General features: G+C 41.2%; 1 protein-coding gene across 3 annotated transcripts in view; it reads right to left on the bottom strand.

The window, feature by feature from the left end:
• zfyve26 (zinc finger, FYVE domain containing 26) overlaps positions 1-17455 on the bottom strand; it is a 119272-nt gene that overhangs the window by 84987 nt on the left and 16830 nt on the right. For 2 of the 3 annotated variants that reach the window (XM_072266562.1, XM_072266570.1), the window contains exons 9-13: positions 16945-17096; positions 15230-15439; positions 13452-14153; positions 9283-9375; positions 622-687 (exon numbers count right to left, since the gene is read on the bottom strand). In XM_072266562.1, the coding sequence (XP_072122663.1) occupies positions 622-687; positions 9283-9375; positions 13452-14153; positions 15230-15439; positions 16945-17096 (1223 nt within the window). The remainder of the gene's footprint in view (positions 1-621; positions 688-9282; positions 9376-13451; positions 14154-15229; positions 15440-16944; positions 17097-17455) is intronic. The other variant, XM_072266580.1, reaches the window with a different exon arrangement.

Raw genomic sequence — 17455 nt, 5'->3', positions numbered from 1 at the left:
TAATTGAGGAAGTGCAACAAAGGTTAAAAGACTGAGCCCTAGGATAGCAGAATTGATATTAAGTAGAGATTGAGTTGATAGGACTTTATGTAGTGTGGTCTTCAGAAAACAGAAGGGATTCAACAGAACCTTGAACAATTCTGACAGGATTTAAACAAACCAGATGCAAGAAAGATGTTCTTGATATCTTGTATGTAGGGTAACAGCCGCAGGACATGCAATGTGTCATTCAGAACTAGGATCAGGAGAAATTTTTTCATCCAGCGGGTGATGTATCTGTGTATTTCTCTATAACAGAAAGCTGTAAAGGCCAGGTAATTAGATATTTTCAATAAGGAGATGGATATTTTACATAATGCTGAAGGAATTAAGAGATACGAGAAGAAAAAGTGACAATCAGCTATGATATGAAATGGTTGGACTAGGCCTAAATAGACTGCACCTAGACATATTTTCTGTGTTTCTATGTTTGTGCCTGTTTAAAACAGCATTCCAGCTTTTGATACAGATAATGTGATTCCAGCAACGCAGATTTCAGCATTGGTTTTGCTGAAATCTGGCTCAGAAACAATATTTTTTTGGTGCATACTTGAAATTCTAAACGTGTTACACATAACATACCTGAGGTACTGGTACTTAATTCACCACTTCCGCTCTCCACTATCAACTGAGAACTGGAACTCTGTTCTATTAAAGACAAAATAGAGAAATTAGAATGCTGAGGTCGAAAAATAATTGATAGAAATGAGAAGATTCAGCAACTCCAATACGACAAACTCCACTAAAAAGTTCATTTGTTAATGAACTCCCTTTTGCCTACAGATATTCTGTAAGCATTTAAACAGAGGCTTGGTTGTTATCTTTCAATTGATTTCAGTGCACTATCTTCTGCAGGAAAAGTGTGTGTGTTCAGTACAAGAAACAGTGGCACTTTGCAGGTAAGGAGGTTGAAGACCATTAAACTCACATACAGAAACGAAAATGAGAAAATCAGTATTGGATTGAGAGGAGACAAAAGGCTGAGAGAATACATTTTTGATTTGCAATATTAATTAAATTCATTGGAACCAAGAACGTACAAAAATTATTTTTTATGCTACCTACTGACCAACTTTCAACATCCTCTGGCAGTAATTATAACTCACCATACTATTAAGTATTCATATCCATCTGAATACACTACCCCTATCCTTTTCTGGTAAAGGTGGATGAGAAGTGAGTGAGTGCAACAATTCCATGCCATTAAATAAAACAATAAATGGCAGCAGCACTCAAAAGGTCAAGCACCTTATGTGAAGAATGAATCTGAATTAAGCTTCAGTTCAATGAAATTTCATATTAACAGGGAGTTAGAAAACAGTTAATGATAGAGCAAACTGTGAGTGGGTAATAAAGATTTAGTAGTTGTAGCTGGTCTGCCTGGACAAGATGTATGTAGATAGAGAGGAAAAAAAATTAAAAGATGCTTTAATTATGTGGTACAGAACACTACAACTAATGAAAATTTGACATAAAAGACAATGATGAAACTATCCAACAAGGTAGACAGCACCCATGAGACTGAAAAACCAAGTTAGCATTATATGTGGTAACATTTCATCAGAACTGGACAGTTCCAATACACACTGGAAAGGTTGGTTATTTGAAATTGTTGAATTTCATGTTTGGTCCTAAGGGCTGCAATATTCCTCAATGAAAGTTGCAATGCCATTTCTCATATTTATATTGGGCTTCAATAGAAAACTGCATGACTCCAAGGACAAAATAGGGGATAGAAAATGAACATGACATGCAACTAGAACATCATGGTGTCCCTTGGTGTTCAGTCATCTATGGTAATTCTGAAGTCCCACGCAGCCTACCACCTTAATTCTTCATCCACTCCCACTCTGACCTGTCTGTCTGTGGCATTTTTCACTGTTTCAATAAAGCTCAAGGAACAGCATCTTGTCTTCTAACTAGGAACTTAAGAAATAGAAGTATGCTATTTGGCTCCCCTCATCTGCCCTGCTTTTAAATAAGCTAACTTTTTACCTCAGCACAAATTTTCTACTCCAACCTCAAATTCCTTTCATAACTAGACAACAAATCTATCAATCTATCCTGAATATAAGTAACGACTGCCTGCACAGCTCTCTTCTAGAAAACTCCAAAGATTCACAAAACTCAAGTGAAGAAATGCCTTATAACCTCTGTACTAAATGGCTGTACCCTGTTATGTTTAAGGCTGAAAGCTCTGGTTCCAAATATTCCTGCCAAGGGAATCATCAATTCCAGGTCTACCTTAGTCCACTACATTTCAAAAAAAAAATCAACATTCATTCTTCAAAACTATGGAGAATACAGGCATGTCCTGCTTAATCTCTTGTCAGACAAACCCATCATCCCAGTGATCAGTCAATCAGCCTTCAGTTTTTCTTCTACAAGTCCATCTTTCCTTGTGCAATGAGATCACACCTGTCCACAATATTCCTGATCTCATCTTCATGGAGGTCTACATAAATGGACTGTGAAGGAATCTACTTTTGTACTCAAATTCTCTTAAAAAGGCCAATTGGCATTCCTCATTTTCTGATGAATCTGCATATTAACTTTTCATGATTCACATCCAAATATAACTGAACATCCACCCATTTAATGTACCACTATCAATTCTTTTTTCCACCAAAGTGCATGACTTCACATTTTCCACATTATATTGCATCTCCTGTTTGCATAGCCTATCTATACCTATCGAGAGCCTGAACCTACATGCTCCACACAATACACATCTAGTCAGAGCTATGGAGAAAGGCTCCTCGGCCCAAGTTGTGCATGCCAATTAAAGTGCTGACCAGAGCTAGCCCCATTCCGCTGCGTTCTGCCCATAGCCCACTAACACTTTGCATCCGTGTACCTGCCGACAGGTCTTTTAGACATTATTGGACCCACCTCCATCAACTCATTCCACATATTCACCACGTGTGCAAAAATTTGCTCCTTGGGTCCCCTTTAAATCTTAAAAGAGGGCAAACAACATTGCAAGAATTAGTGGGAAGCTAGAGGATTGAGCAGTTTTTAAAAAACCAGTAGAAGGTAAGGGTTACCCTATGAGGAACCTCTGGCAGCTCTTGGGCTGTATTCCCTGGAGTTCGGGAGAATGAGGGGGGAATCTCATAGAAACATTCCAAATGTTAAAAACCCTGAACAGATTAGATATGGCAAAGTTATTTCCCATGGTAGTGGAGTCTAGGACAAGAGGACGCGACCAGGATTGAACAGAGGTGCAGAGAAATTACTTTAGTCAGGGGGTGGTAAATCTGTGGAATTTGTTGCCAACAGCAGCTGTGGAGGCCAAGTCACTGGGTACATTTAAGGCAGAGGTAGATAGGTTCTTGATTAGCCAGGGCAAAGGATATAGGGAAAAGGCAGGGGAGTGGGGATGACTGGAAGAATTGGATCAGCCCATGATTTAATGGCAGAGCACTCGATGTGCCGAATAGTCTACTTCTACTCCTATGGTCTTATAGTCTAAAAAAAGCAACAAGGGGAAAAAAGATGCAGTAACGGTAAGCTAGTCAATAATGTAAGAGGATACCAGAAGTGTGTGTGCGCGTGCGGAGGGGTGTGTGTGTGTGTGTGTGCGCGCGCGCGCGCACGCGCAAGACTGGACATCAGATTGCTGGAAAATGACGCTAGAGTAATAGTAATGGCAGACAAACTGAATGAGTATCTTGCAGCAGAGTTCACTGCAGATGACACTAGCAACATGCCAGAAATTGGAGAATTAGGGGAAAAAGTGAATACACTCACTGTTATTAAGGAGATGATAGTTGAGAAGCTGAAAAGACTGAAGGTAGATAAGTCACCTGGTGTAGATGAACTATATCTCAGGGTTCTTCAGCAAGTAGTTGAAGAGACTGTGGAGGCATTAGTAGAGATCTTTCAAGAATCATTAATGAAGAATAGTTCTAGAGGACTGCAAAATCACAAATGTTGCTCCACTCTTTAAGGGTGGAGGGAGACAAGAAATAGGAAATTATAGACCAGTTATTGAGTTCAGTGATTAGTAAGATGTTAGAGTCCATTATTAAGGATAAGGCTTCAGGTTACGTGGAAGCACATGATAAAAGTAGGCTGAGATTAACATGGTTTCCTAAAGGTAGATCTTCCCTTACAATTCTGTTGGGATTGATTTGAAATTCTCTAAGTAACAAACATGATAGACAAAGGGGAGTCAGTGGATGGCGCTTACTTGTATCTTCAGAGGTCTTTTGACACGAGGCTACTAAACAATATATAAGCTCATAGTATTACAGAAAAGATACTGGCATGGGGGTGTGTCCTGACGAAGGGTTCCGGCCCAAAACGTCGACCGATCTTTTCCACGGATGCTGCCCGACCTGCTGAGTTCCTCCAGCATGTTGTGAGTGATATTAGACTGGCCAACTGGCAAAAGGCAAATAGTAGGACTAAAGAGGATCCTTCTGTTTGGCTGCCGGTGACTAAGGGAGTTCCGCAGCAGTCTGTATTGGGACCACTCCTTTTCATCTTATATGCAATGATCCGGATGATGGAACTGATGGGCTTTGTGGCCAAGTTTTCGGGTACACAGCTACATACAAATATCGATGGAGGGCAGGCAGTGCTGAGAGTGCAGGGGAGTCTACTTGGAGATTGAGAGAATGAGCAATGAAGTGACAGATGGAATACAGCATAGGGAAGCATACGGGCATGCACATTGGTAGAAGAAATAAGGGTGTATATTTCAAAACAGGGAGCAAACTCAGAAATCAAAGACGCAACGAGACTTGGATGTCCTAGTAGGGATTCCCGAAAAGTGAGGTTGCAGGTTGATTCAGTGGTAAGGAAGACAAATGCAATGAGAGCATTCATTTCAAGAGGACTAGAATACACAGCAAAAATGTGATGCTGAGGCTTTAAAAAATGTTGGTCAGATGTTGATGACCAGCCCAAATGGTGTCAGAGGGTCCAGAGGAGGACTATGAGAATCAACCCAGAGATGAAAGGGTTAACATACAAGGTGCATTTGATGCCTTTGGGCCTGTACTCGCTGGAGTTTGGAAGAAAGAGGGGGGGATCTCATTGAGACCTATTGAATGTTGAAAAGCTGAGATTACAGTGGAAGTGGAGAGGATGTTTCCAGCAATTGGCAGAGTCTAGGATCAGAAGGCACAGCTTTAAAATAAAAAGGTGCCGCTTTAGAATAGAGATAAAGCCGGATTTATTTAGCCAGAGCGGTGAATTTGTGGAATTTATTGCCAGACATTTATGGAGGATAATTTTTATATTCATAAATTTATAATTTGAAGCAGAGGTTGAAAGATTTTTGATTAGTAAGGATGTCAAAGGTTAGATGGAAAAGGCGGAACAATGGGGTTGAGGGAATAATAAATCAGACATGATCAAATGGCAGAGCACACTCAATGAGCCAAATAGTCCAATTCGCTTCCACCTTATGGTCTGTCCTAAGCCCATCATAAATCTCTGAAAGGTCCTTCTTCATACTCATTTGTCTATCTAAACGCCTCTTAAGCTCCAACAAACGGCCTGATTCCACTACTACCCCTAGTAATCCATTCCAGGTGGCTAACACTCTGCACAAAACCTTCAGCCCTGCAATCCCTCTCATCTTAAAGTATGTCATCTGCTGTTTGATATTTTTACCCTGGGGAACAGATTCTGACTCTCAATGCCTCTCAATTTTAAAAACCTCTTATCAGGTCTCCCCTCAGCCTCCAATGCTCTATGGAAAACAGCCCAAGTTTGTCCACAAACAACAGGAATTCTGCAGATGCTGGAAATTCAAGCAACACACATCAAAGTTGCTGGTGAACGCAGCAGGCCGGGCAGCATCTCTAGGAAGAGGTGCAGTCGACGTTTCAGGCCGAGACTCTTCGTCAGGACTAACTGAAGGAAGAGTGAGTAAGGGATTTGAAAGTTGGAGGGGGAGGGGGAGATCCAAAATGATAGGAGAAGACAGGAGGGGGAGGGATGGAGCCAAGAGCTGGACAGGTGATTGGCAAAAGGGGATATGAGAGGATCATGGGACAGGAGGTCTGGGAAGAAAGACAAGGGGGGGGGGACCCAGAGGATGGGCAAGGGGTATATTCAGAGGGACAGAGGGAGAAAAAGGAGAGTGAGAGAAAGAATGTGTGCATAAAAATAAGTAACAGATGGGGTACGAGGGGGAGGTGAGGCCTAGCGGAAGTTAGAGAAGTCGATGTTCATGCCATCAGGTTGGAGGCTACCCAGACGGAATATAAGGTGTTGTTCCTCCAACCTGAGTGTGGCTTCATCTTTACAGCAGAGGAGGCCGTGGATAGACATGTCAGAATGGGAATGGGATGTGGAATTAAAATGTGTGGCCACTGGGAGATCCTGCTTTCTCTGGCGGACAGAGCGTAGATGTTCAGCAAAGCGGTCTCCCAGTCTGCGTCGGGTCTCGCCAATATATAAAAGGCCACATCGGGAGCACCGGACGCAGTATATCACCCCAGTCGACTCACAGGTGAAGTGTTGCCTCACCTGGAAGGACTGTTTGGGGCCCTGAATGGTGGTAAGGGAGGAAGTGTAAGGGCATGTGTAGCACTTGTTCCGCTTACACGGATAAGTGCCAGGAGGGAGATCAGTGGGGAGGGATGGGGGGGACGAATGGACAAGGGAGTTGTGTAGGGAGCGATCCCTGCGGAATGCAGGGAGAGGGGGAGAGGGAAAGATGTGCTTAGTGGTGGGATCCCGTTGGAGGTGGCGGAAGTTACGGAGAATAATATGTTGGACCCGGAGGCTGGTGGGGTGGTAGGTGAGGACCAGGGGAACCCTATTCCTAGTGGGGTGGCGGGAGGATGGAGTGAAAGCAGATGTACGTGAAATGGGGGAGATGCGTTTAAGAGCAGAGTTGATAGCGGAGGAACGAAAGCTCCTTTCTTTAAAAAATGAAGACATCTCCCTCGTCCTAGAATGAAAAGCCTCATCCTGAGAGCAGATGCGGCGGAGACGGAGGAATTGCGAGAAGGGGATGGCGTTTTTGCAAGAGACAGGGTGAGAAGAGGAATAGTCCAGATAGCTGTGAGAGTCAGTAGGCTTATAGTAGACATCAGTGGATAAGCTGTCTCCAGAGACAGAGACAGAAAGATCTAGAAAGGGGATGGAGGTGTCGGAAATGGACCAGGTAAACTTGAGGGCAGGGTGAAAGTTGGAGGCAAAGTTAATAAAGTCAACAAGTTCTGCATGCGTGCAGGAAGCAGCTCCAATGCAGCGAAGGAAAAGTGGGGGACAGATACCAGAATAGGCACGGAACATAGATTGTTCCACAAACCCAACAAAAAGGCAGGCACAGCTAGGACCCATACGGGTGCCCATAGCTACACCTTTAGTTTGGAGGAAGTGGGAGGAGCCAAAGGGGAAATTATTATGAGTAAGGACTAATTCCGCTAGACGGAGCAGAGTGGTGGTAGAGGGGAACTGATTAGGTCTGGAATCCAAAAAGAAGCGTAGAGCTTTGAGACCTTCCTGATGGGGGATGGAAGTATATAAGGATTGGACATCCATGGTGAAAATAAAGCGGTGAGGGCCAGGGAACTTAAAATCATCGAAAAGTTTAAGAGCGTGAGAAGTGTCACGAACATAGGTCGGAAGGGATTGAACAAGGGGGGATAAAACAGTGTCGAGGTATGCAGAAATGAGTTCGGTGGGGCAGGAGCAAGCTGAGACAATAGGTCGGCCAGGACAGGCAGGTTTGTGGATCTTGGGTAGGAGGTAGAAACGGGAAGTGCGGGGTGTGGGAACTATAAGGTTGGTAGCAGTGGATGGGAGATCCCCTGAGCGGATAAAGTCGGTGATGGTGTGGGAGACAATGGCCTGGTGCTCCTTAGTGGGGTCACGATCGAGGGGTAAATAAGAGGAGGTATCCGCGAGTTGTCGCTGTGCCTCGGCAAGGTAGAGGTCAGTACGCCAGACTACAACAGCACCCCCCTTATCGGCGGGTTTAATAATAAGGTTAGGATTAGTGCAGAGGGAGTGGAAAGCAGAGCGTTCAGAAGGAGTGAGGTTGGAATGGGGACAAGGTGCGGTGAAGTCGAGACGGTGGATGTCCCATCGGCAATTAGCGATAAAGAGATCCGGAGCAGGCAGAAGACCAGAGTGGGGTGTACATGAAGAAGAGGAGGGTTGAAGACGGGAGAAGGGGTCATCAGTGGGGGTGGAAGAGTCCTTGCCGAAGAAGTAGGCTCGGAGACGGAGACGGCGGAAGAAAAGTTCCACATCGTGGCAAACACGGAACTCGCTGAGGTGTGGGCGAAGGGGGACAAAGGTGAGGCCCTTACTGAGGACCGAGCGTTCTGCCTCCGACAGTTGAAGGTTGGAGGGGATGGTAAAGACCCAGCACGGATGAGAGCTGGGATCAGAGGGGGGAGGGAGGGAGGCTGGGGGTGTCAATGGAGAGGGGAGGGTTGGGGTGAGAGGAAGATGGAGCCTCTGAGGACCCAGGAGCTGACGATGGGATCTGAAGGAGACAGTTTGTCCAACTTATCCTTGTATCTCATACCCTCTAATCCAGGTAGTATCCTGATATACAACTTCTGCACCTTTTCCACAATCTCCTCATCCTTCCAGTGATGGGGTAATCAGAACTGCATACACTACTCCATGTAGTTTGACCAAGGCTTTATACAGCTGCAGCATGACTTCCTTACTCTGATACTCAACATCCCTACCAATGAAAGCAAGCATTCCATATGCCTTCTTCACCACCTTACCCACTTCTGTAACCATTTGCAGTGAACCGTGGACCTGGACCCCAAGATCCCTCAGTATCACAATGCTATTAAGGGGTCTACTATTAAATGTATACCTTCTCCTTTCACTTGACCTCCCAAAGGTGCAAAACTCAGACTTTCCCGGATTAAACCCCACCTGCCCCTTTTCTGGCTATATCTGTAAATGATCAATATCCTGCTGCAGTCTTTGATAAGCTTTTCAGTATTTTCTGTTTTATTACAGAATTCCAGCATCTACAAGGCTTTGTCTTTTGAACTTTGTGACATTCACAATTTCAATGCAACTTCTAGGGGTATGGTTTTGTTATAAAAGCCTGACAAGGAACTATGGAGCCTTGAATCACGATGTAGGATTCACTGTGTTGAATTGTGCATGTGCATATTTCAAATATCAGAGTTAAATTTACTCAACAATGAAAGTGAATATTGTTAGTCTCACCATTATCTCAAGGTAAAAATCTGATCAATATCTTTAAATTAGCAAAAGAAATGCTGTTTTTCTTACCCATTCTGTTCCTTTGAGCTTTGCTTCGCCTTTTCATTGTAGAATGCTTTGACATAGATGGATGTTTTCTCGTGAAGGACAGCAAGTCTCCTTCTATAAAAGAAAAAGAACTATTACCATTTGATCCAAATTACATGCAGCAAGCAGCAAAACTCATATTTCTACACTGATTTTTAACAGCATAAGCCATCTTGAGAGTATCTAGTCCCCAGAAACAAATTTAAACCTTTAAGCAATAGGAATATAATAAAAATAACAGACTGCATTCTATCAAAGCAGTAGATTTTTTCCCCTCTTTGAATACAGCAATTTCAGGAAGTGTCACTGCCATTTTAAAGCTATATTGAGAAATCACTGGCATAAGAACAAACTCAGAAATGATTCTCAGCTGTCATTTTTTTTTAAGACCTTGGACACATTTGCTAACTGTTACACTCCAGTGCTTCTGTGGCTGAAACACAGAACCCAAGATAATAGTTCAGCTGAATAAAGACAAAGTATAAAGCAAAAACTGAGGAAGACAACATGTTAAATACAGTTGATAAAACCTCAGACTAAACATACTAAGTACAGAAAAGGTTAAAGGACTAAACAAAAGTATGCAAATAGAATAGCAGATTACTTACATCAATTTAAGTAACATCACTGTTGTCAAAGGAAGGATAAGCAAATTAATAAGCAATTTTCTATCTAACAGAGTATTTGGCCCTCATTACAGAGAAATCTGTCAATGTAAGACTAAAAGGAAGAAGCTAAAAATTCTACTGAAACAATGTGCAGTGCTCAGAGCAGGAAGGTCACTCACGGTGGGAAACATTTCCTAGTTTAGTGAAGAAAGTTAACAAAAGAAATTGAAAAGGTTCCATCCAAAATCTTTCTCAAGTCTTGAGGCTGAAGAATTACAAATTCTGCATCCAAGGTTTGCACCACTGTTCAAAAAGGGAAGGAATTATTTTACACTCACTCTCACAGTAAGAGCAATTTACAATGGGCAACTAAATGACCAACATTCATGTCTCTGGTGTGTGGGAGAGAACTGAAGCATCTGAACAAAGAACACAGAGTCACAGGGAAAATGTGCAAACTTTGCACAGAAAGCTGCTGAGGTCAGGGTGGAATCTATGTATCTGCAGCTGTGAGACAGCCACTCTAAAAGCCACACCACTATACCACCCCCATGCACAGTAAGTACAATTATGAAGTGCTGCAGGATCCTTCATTTTGTTAACAAAAGTAAAACAGACAAAATGAAGCAATTTGCACTGAAATTATTTTTAAAATACAGGTGAAGTCTTTGTCAGAGTATGATATTGCTTCAAGAACTACTCGAAGAAGTCAAGATCTTTAAGGTAAAGAGACTTTTTGAAAGCCAGTAGGAATAAAAATTAACAGTTTTGTGGAGAGACTGATGCAGCCTGTTACACCACTAAGAGAAAAGAAGATTAAGTGATGATCCAATGCCAGTGTTCAAAGTGATGGGAGAGGGTTTGAAGAAATAACCTCAAAGAAATAACTTTTAGTGCCATGAAAGAAAATAAGCAGCAGGCATTGACTGAAAGTAAATCTCAAAAATTATCAACTAAAGGTAACACAAAGATAAAAAAATATATATATGCATGGTTGCAGAGAGAAGCAGATTCAATGATAACAATCAAAAAACTGATAGAAATATGTTTAAAATGTTATGGGAACAGATCCACAAGTTGGGCTACTGAGATTGTTTACTCTAACTGATGGCATAAAGTTATGGAGTGAACGCACTACTATTTTTGCACTGCATTATTTAACAATTCTAAAATTGTCGTTATTTATTTTCCTTCAGTTTTGGGACTTCCATTGCTTCTAACATCTCCTTTTTTAGAAAGCAATCTTCTACTTTTGAAGGTCCAAAACAAATGACCTCTGGGGTGTAGACGTAGTTTGGAGCAGCAATCCATACAACAGACTACTGATCGACAAACAAGGTTTTTTTTCTGCACAACAACTAGGCCATTTAAATGCATTTAACGACTAAATTTTATACAAAAAAGGTCAGGCATTGAAAACATAGCTCAATAATGGTGACGCCAAATTATCATTAAAACCCACGGCCACCAAGCCAGTGTGAGACTCTGGAACCATAATAATGAGACTGAGTCTTATCTGCTTTCTAAATGTTTTAACAAGTTCAACAATTTAAAATAGGAAATAAGCAAACATTATTGGTGTATCATATTTGCTGAATAATTTAAAAATTGTCTGCAATTAAGTCAATGGGACAATCATGGCAAATTTATTTTCTCTATTAATGTCTTTGCAATTCAGTGTTTTTGACAAGACTTAATAATGTAATTATCACTGCATAATCATACTCAGAACAACTCTAAGTCATATACAAGTACAATGAATAACTACAGATCCAACACAGACTTGCAAGTACTATTAATCACATCTTGCCAATTCAACTACTTGTTCATTACTTTTATTCTCACTTGTTGCCCAGTCAATTTCCTTAATATTCCACAATGCAAGGGTCCTTCTGTAAAGTCTTCTGAAAAACCATAATACATCAGCAGAATCAGGCCACTCAGCCTATTGAGTCTGCTCCACCATTATGGCTGATTTATTATCCCTCTCAACCCCATTCTCCTGGCGTCTACCCATAATTTTGACACCTTACTAACCAAGAACCTATCAGCTTTAAGTAAACCTAATGACTTGGCCTCCACAGCAGTCTGTGGCAGAGAATTCCACAGATTCACAACCCTCTGGCCAAGGAAATTCCTCCTCATCTCTGTTCTAAATGGATGCCCATCGCATTCTGAGGCTGTGCTTGCCCACTGGTCCAAGACTCCCCAACTATTGAAAACAACCTCGATTTAAGCCTTTGAATGCTTGACAGGTTTCAAATATTTAATAGATTCCACCACTCCCATTCTTCTAAACTCCAGCCCAGTGCCATCAAACCCTCATCTGTCAACCCTTTCATTTCTAAGATCATTCTTGTGAACCTCCTCCGGACTCTCGCCAGCACATCTTTCTTAAATAAGAGGCCCAAAACTGCTCACAATACTCAAAATGCAGTTTGACCAATGCCTTTTAAACCTCAGCGTTATGCATTTGCAAGCCAATAGATCTTTTAAGAAGATGTATGGTGTGTTGGCACTCATTGTTCAGCGGACTGTGTACAAGAGCTGTGAGGTAATGCTGCAGCTCTAAAAAAACCCCGGTCAGACCACACAGAATATTCTGCTCATTTCTAGTCACCTCATTATAGAAAGGATGTGAAAGCTTCAGAGAGGGTACAAAGGAAATTTACCAAGGTGCTGCCTGGATCAGAGCGCACGCTTTAAGAAAACTGATTGAGTGAGCTAGGACTTCTCTCTTTGAAGCGAAGGATGATGTGGGGTAACTTAATAGAAATGTACAACTTGATAAAAGGCACAGACTGAGTAGACGGCCAATTCTGCCTCCCCCCACCCCCAGAGCAGAAATGACTAATAGGAAGGGGCGTTTATTTTAAGGTGATTGGAGGAAAGTATAAGGGGAATATCAGAGGTATTTTTAAAATATAAACAGATACTGATGGGTGTTTTGAACATATTGCCAGGGTTAGTGGTAGAGGCAGTTACATTAGGGACATTTAAGGGACTCTTACATAGGTACATGGATCATCAAAAATGGAGGGCTATGTGGGAGGGAAGGGTTGAATTGATCTTAGAACATCTTAGAAGGTCCTCACAATATTGTGGATCAAAGGGCCTCTACTATGCTGTATGGTTCTATATGTTCAATCTTTAGACACTTAAACAGGTAAAGCTTAGAAGGGTACAGTCCCAATGTGGACAAATGGGACTTGTGTAGATTATCAAAAAGAATAGCATGAATGTAAGGAACTGGAGGGTCAGTTTCTTAGCCATGCAACTCTATGCACATCAATGAACATGTTATGAACCAAATGAGAATCTTATTTTTAAAAAATTTGGCTCCATTAATGACTACTAATCCAAATATAAAATGAACCCTTTAGGACATAAATCTCAACAAAATCATTGAAACAGTCGTGATTTTTTAAACAATACCTTAACACGATCTTTTAATAATTAACTTTTGGAAGTCACTTGCCTGGCTCAGACTCTTTCATGTCTTTTTTTTAAAAAGTGTATATTCAATACTTTAAAAAGTCTTACCAGCTGTATTATTGCTCATTACTACTTTGTATCTCCATTGGGCTTCACAGATATACCTAGAAAGTTGTGCTAACCGGCTTCCAAAGGAATCTGCACCAATTGAACAGTTCAGACACTCCACCAGCTGGACATCCTCTTTAGGCACATTGCCAGATGTCCAAGGAACATGGCATTTCATTGCCTCCAGGTGACTTTGTATCAACTCGAGAAATATGTTCATTGTCACAGGATTTACCAAGAAGTCATTGCCATGGCTTGCATTCATCATAAAATGGTTCAAATCTAAATAATCCAGCTCTTTGGTTGTGGAATCGGTTTCTGCAAACTTATTAAAGTCCATTTTCTTCAAATTGCGCATGAAATCTTTATGAAGCACTCCAGAACTCTTCTGAGTGGCATTCTCTTTCAAATCGGTATTTGAATGTTCACAATGTGAGACATTATAATCCATAGACCCCACAGTGGATTCCAAGTGCCCCACAGTACGAACAAATCCCTTTGGTGCTTGTAGTTGCTCTGTGTCTCCTTCTTCCTCAAGGCAAAACTGACCTTCTGGTCCTGCTTTATCCCCATTCAGGTCATTATAGGACAAGAACAATAAAGAGAAGATATTTTCCAACACCTCCAACCGGAAGGGAGCAGGAATCACATGCAGAAACTCCTGACATCTGGATAAATACAACTTGAAAACTGCAGAACCATCTGTTTGAGCAAATAAATACTGTGTTATTTCTGAAAACTAAAGTGCTTCAAGTTGCTACTAAAGTGTTTACAACATTTAACCATGCAGATGACATTTAATTTCTGTCTGAAAGGTCACTCGGCAACACCTTCTGCACAACTCAAGTTACATGGATTAAGGCAACACTCAGATCTATTATTTGATTTCTACTGATCATAGCCTGGGTCACAGCACAGGTGGCTCGTTGGCTTCAGTACTTCCATTTGCAGTGGTGACAAGGACAAGGGAGAGAGCAGGGTAAATATAAATCAAACTACTATAAGAGGTCAGTGGGTCAGGCAGCATCTGCTGAAACAGAGGGACAGTCAATGTTTTACGGCAAGACCCTGCATGATGAGTCCTGGGGGCAGGGACTCAACCCAAAATACTGACTACCCCTCTCCCTCACAGATGCTATTTAACCTGAGTTTCTCCACCAGTTTGGTTTTTGATCATAATTCCAGCATCTGCAGTCTCCTGTGTCTTTAAATAAAAACCAGGCTGAGGTTTCCAGTGACCACAAGATCAAGGCCCTCCCAAGAGTGGTCCCCTAGCTACCAATGACAATGAGCAAGACTCCACTCCAAAATCAGTAACTTAAAACACCTTGGCAAATGAAGAACGGAAAAGAAAAGTGAACATTTCCATTGATTGAAAAGCTTTTAATCTGAAAATGGGATTGGAACATTCAATAAAAAACTGCACTCCAAAAAATTAACTAAGACTTAATATTACACAATATCGTTGCATTTATGACTTTAAACTGAATTACACTATCGAAACAATATACATTGGATAACAATCTGATAAAAGTGCAAATTATGCCAACTCATTTAAGGGTGAACATGCTGGCAGACCATGTGTGCCAATGTATATTCATATTGTCACTCAAAATGATGAGAACCCATAGCACCAACTGCTCATTTAATGGAGATAGTGTGCAAAACAAAAACTACCTGAAATTTTAAAATGGATTGTTTAAAGATACTTCTGAAATTGTATGAACTTCCAAACTAGAAAGGAAAAGCAGAATATGACTAATTGCCTCTTGACCTACCAATTGCTTCATTTTTACCTTGACTGCACGCTTGGTCATTTTCTACTGCAATGTCTTTGACAGCTAGATCCAATGCTGAGTACGGACAGTCTTTACACGAAGATAGCTGGTGTGCATTTATGCAGAGCGCATATATGGCATATTTAATAGCACACAACGCTTGATACAATGTCACATTTCGCCTTTGCATCAGGCTCAGACATGTTGAACCTAATGTGTATCAAAAGGAGATAAGTAAAGCAGAGGAAACAGCAACACATTGCAAACCAATTTAAAATTTTCATTATATGAATGAACTTATGTACTCACAATTAACAAAATCATCTAGCCCTTCAGCTAGAAAAATATATCGTTTGTTTTAAAAGGTATAGGCTCCCGTGACCAAGAAACAAATGTTTTTCTGCATTGCTTTACATTATAATTCAGGCTATTTAGATCAATACTTATGGTTGGTGCTAAAGAATTCATAGGTGGATGAAACCTTGCATCCCTAAATACTATCATCCTCCTGGCTTTGAAATTTACTACACGGGGAAGACTGCTCCTCACTCGTGCAGATCTTCTAATGACTAAGGCTGAGCAGATTTCCCATTCCCTAACTTCACTCCTAATCAAATCAAAATACATAAAGCTCAGGATGAACAATCAAAAACATCAGATTAAAAAAGATAAAGCACAAAATGTTTAAGCAATTCATGCAAACAAGATTGCAACTTGCAAACTGCCTTCTGAAATCTTTCCCACTTCAGATTTCTCAAGACAACAGTTACAAATGCTAGAAGTGGGAATTTTTTTAAAAAATTTAAAAATGACAGGGGGCCGATATTTTGGGTCTACAAGTTTTCATCAGAATAGTGAACATGGATACAGATGCACAGATTGTAAGGAGTAAGAGAAAGAAGGGGGGAGGGTATGTCTAGGATAGGCTGAAAGGCAGGGCACATTATGTAATCAAGTTGTGATAGCTAATACAACAACAAAAATAGAAAAGGTTTTAAGATAGATGATGCCCTGAAATTCCCAACTTTTTGTCTGTTCTTACTTCTGATTTCCTGAACTGACTGGTATTAAGGTGCTAGCAACCTGCCTTTGCCCCTCCTCCTATCAGTAGAAATGGTTCTGCCGGGCTTAGTAGCTGAACTACATGTGAAGGCCAGGAGCTGGACTTGGTTGTCAGAGACTACCTGAGGTGCACGTCATTGGAAGCATTTAATGGGTAGCTGGGAGCTTATCCCCATTACCAACTGGGCTATAACAACCTTAAATGGGGCTCCTCAGCCATGGTTGGCAGCTCACCTAGAAGGAAAACTCTGAAGTTAAACCTCCACTGCCCTGAGGCTATACCCACTCATGGGGAAGTCTTCGGGAGTAAATCCCAAGAGAAAATTCCAGAGCTAGAGTCCTAAGGCAGTCCTATGTTGAGTTCAACACTGACTGGCAACTCCTGGTGTCAAATTGTATCAGTCTCTACCGTCCTTTTGGGTTTATCAGATTCAGAGAGAGGGGAAGCTTGCTACATGGACAACAGCTTACTCTCCGTATTGTACTATTCTGGCTTGCATATCCAGACAGCTAGGATGCAACATCGATGGTCGACCCTGACCAACAGAGGCATCAAAATTTCTAACTTCACATTTGAATTCAATGAGGTTAATGTTAGAGAAATGTCTTCTGACAATTCAAAATAACCAACTGAAACTAATAATTTACATTACCCTTGTCATTAGCAGACTGCTTCTGGAGTAAATCAATGACTTCTTCTGCTTTCTGCGCAGGTAGCTTTGTAAAATGATGAAGACTATACAAAGCAGAGTGGCAATCCAAACTGTACAAGTGCTGAATAAAGTTCTTCTCAGGAATGTTGTTTCTAAGAAATTCATTTAAAAAAAAGAAAAGGAGCACAAATCAAAATACATTTTTGTTAATTATCAAGCAAAACAATCAGTTCAATTGGCCCTATAAATTTGAGTGTTCAATTTATTGATTGCCTTGGTCAAAAAGGAATAGACAGTAGAGAAAAAAAAGACACCCTCCCCCAAACAAAAAACTTTTTAACTCTTGCTGGGGGTTGGAGTATTTCTCATGGATGTACAAAAATATCTTGCTGGCATGTATTCTTATTGGCTGCATTTTCCACAAGAGGCTAGTTAGACTCCTTATTGATCTGCTATACCTGAATTCAGTTCCCCGTATTCATGTAAACCAACATAGCACAGATGATGCTAT

Source organism: Mobula birostris, chromosome 1 (assembly GCF_030028105.1).
Source record: "Mobula birostris isolate sMobBir1 chromosome 1, sMobBir1.hap1, whole genome shotgun sequence".
Taxonomy (NCBI): Eukaryota; Metazoa; Chordata; class Chondrichthyes; order Myliobatiformes; family Myliobatidae; genus Mobula; species Mobula birostris.
This window is presented reverse-complemented; position numbering and strand designations above follow the sequence as displayed.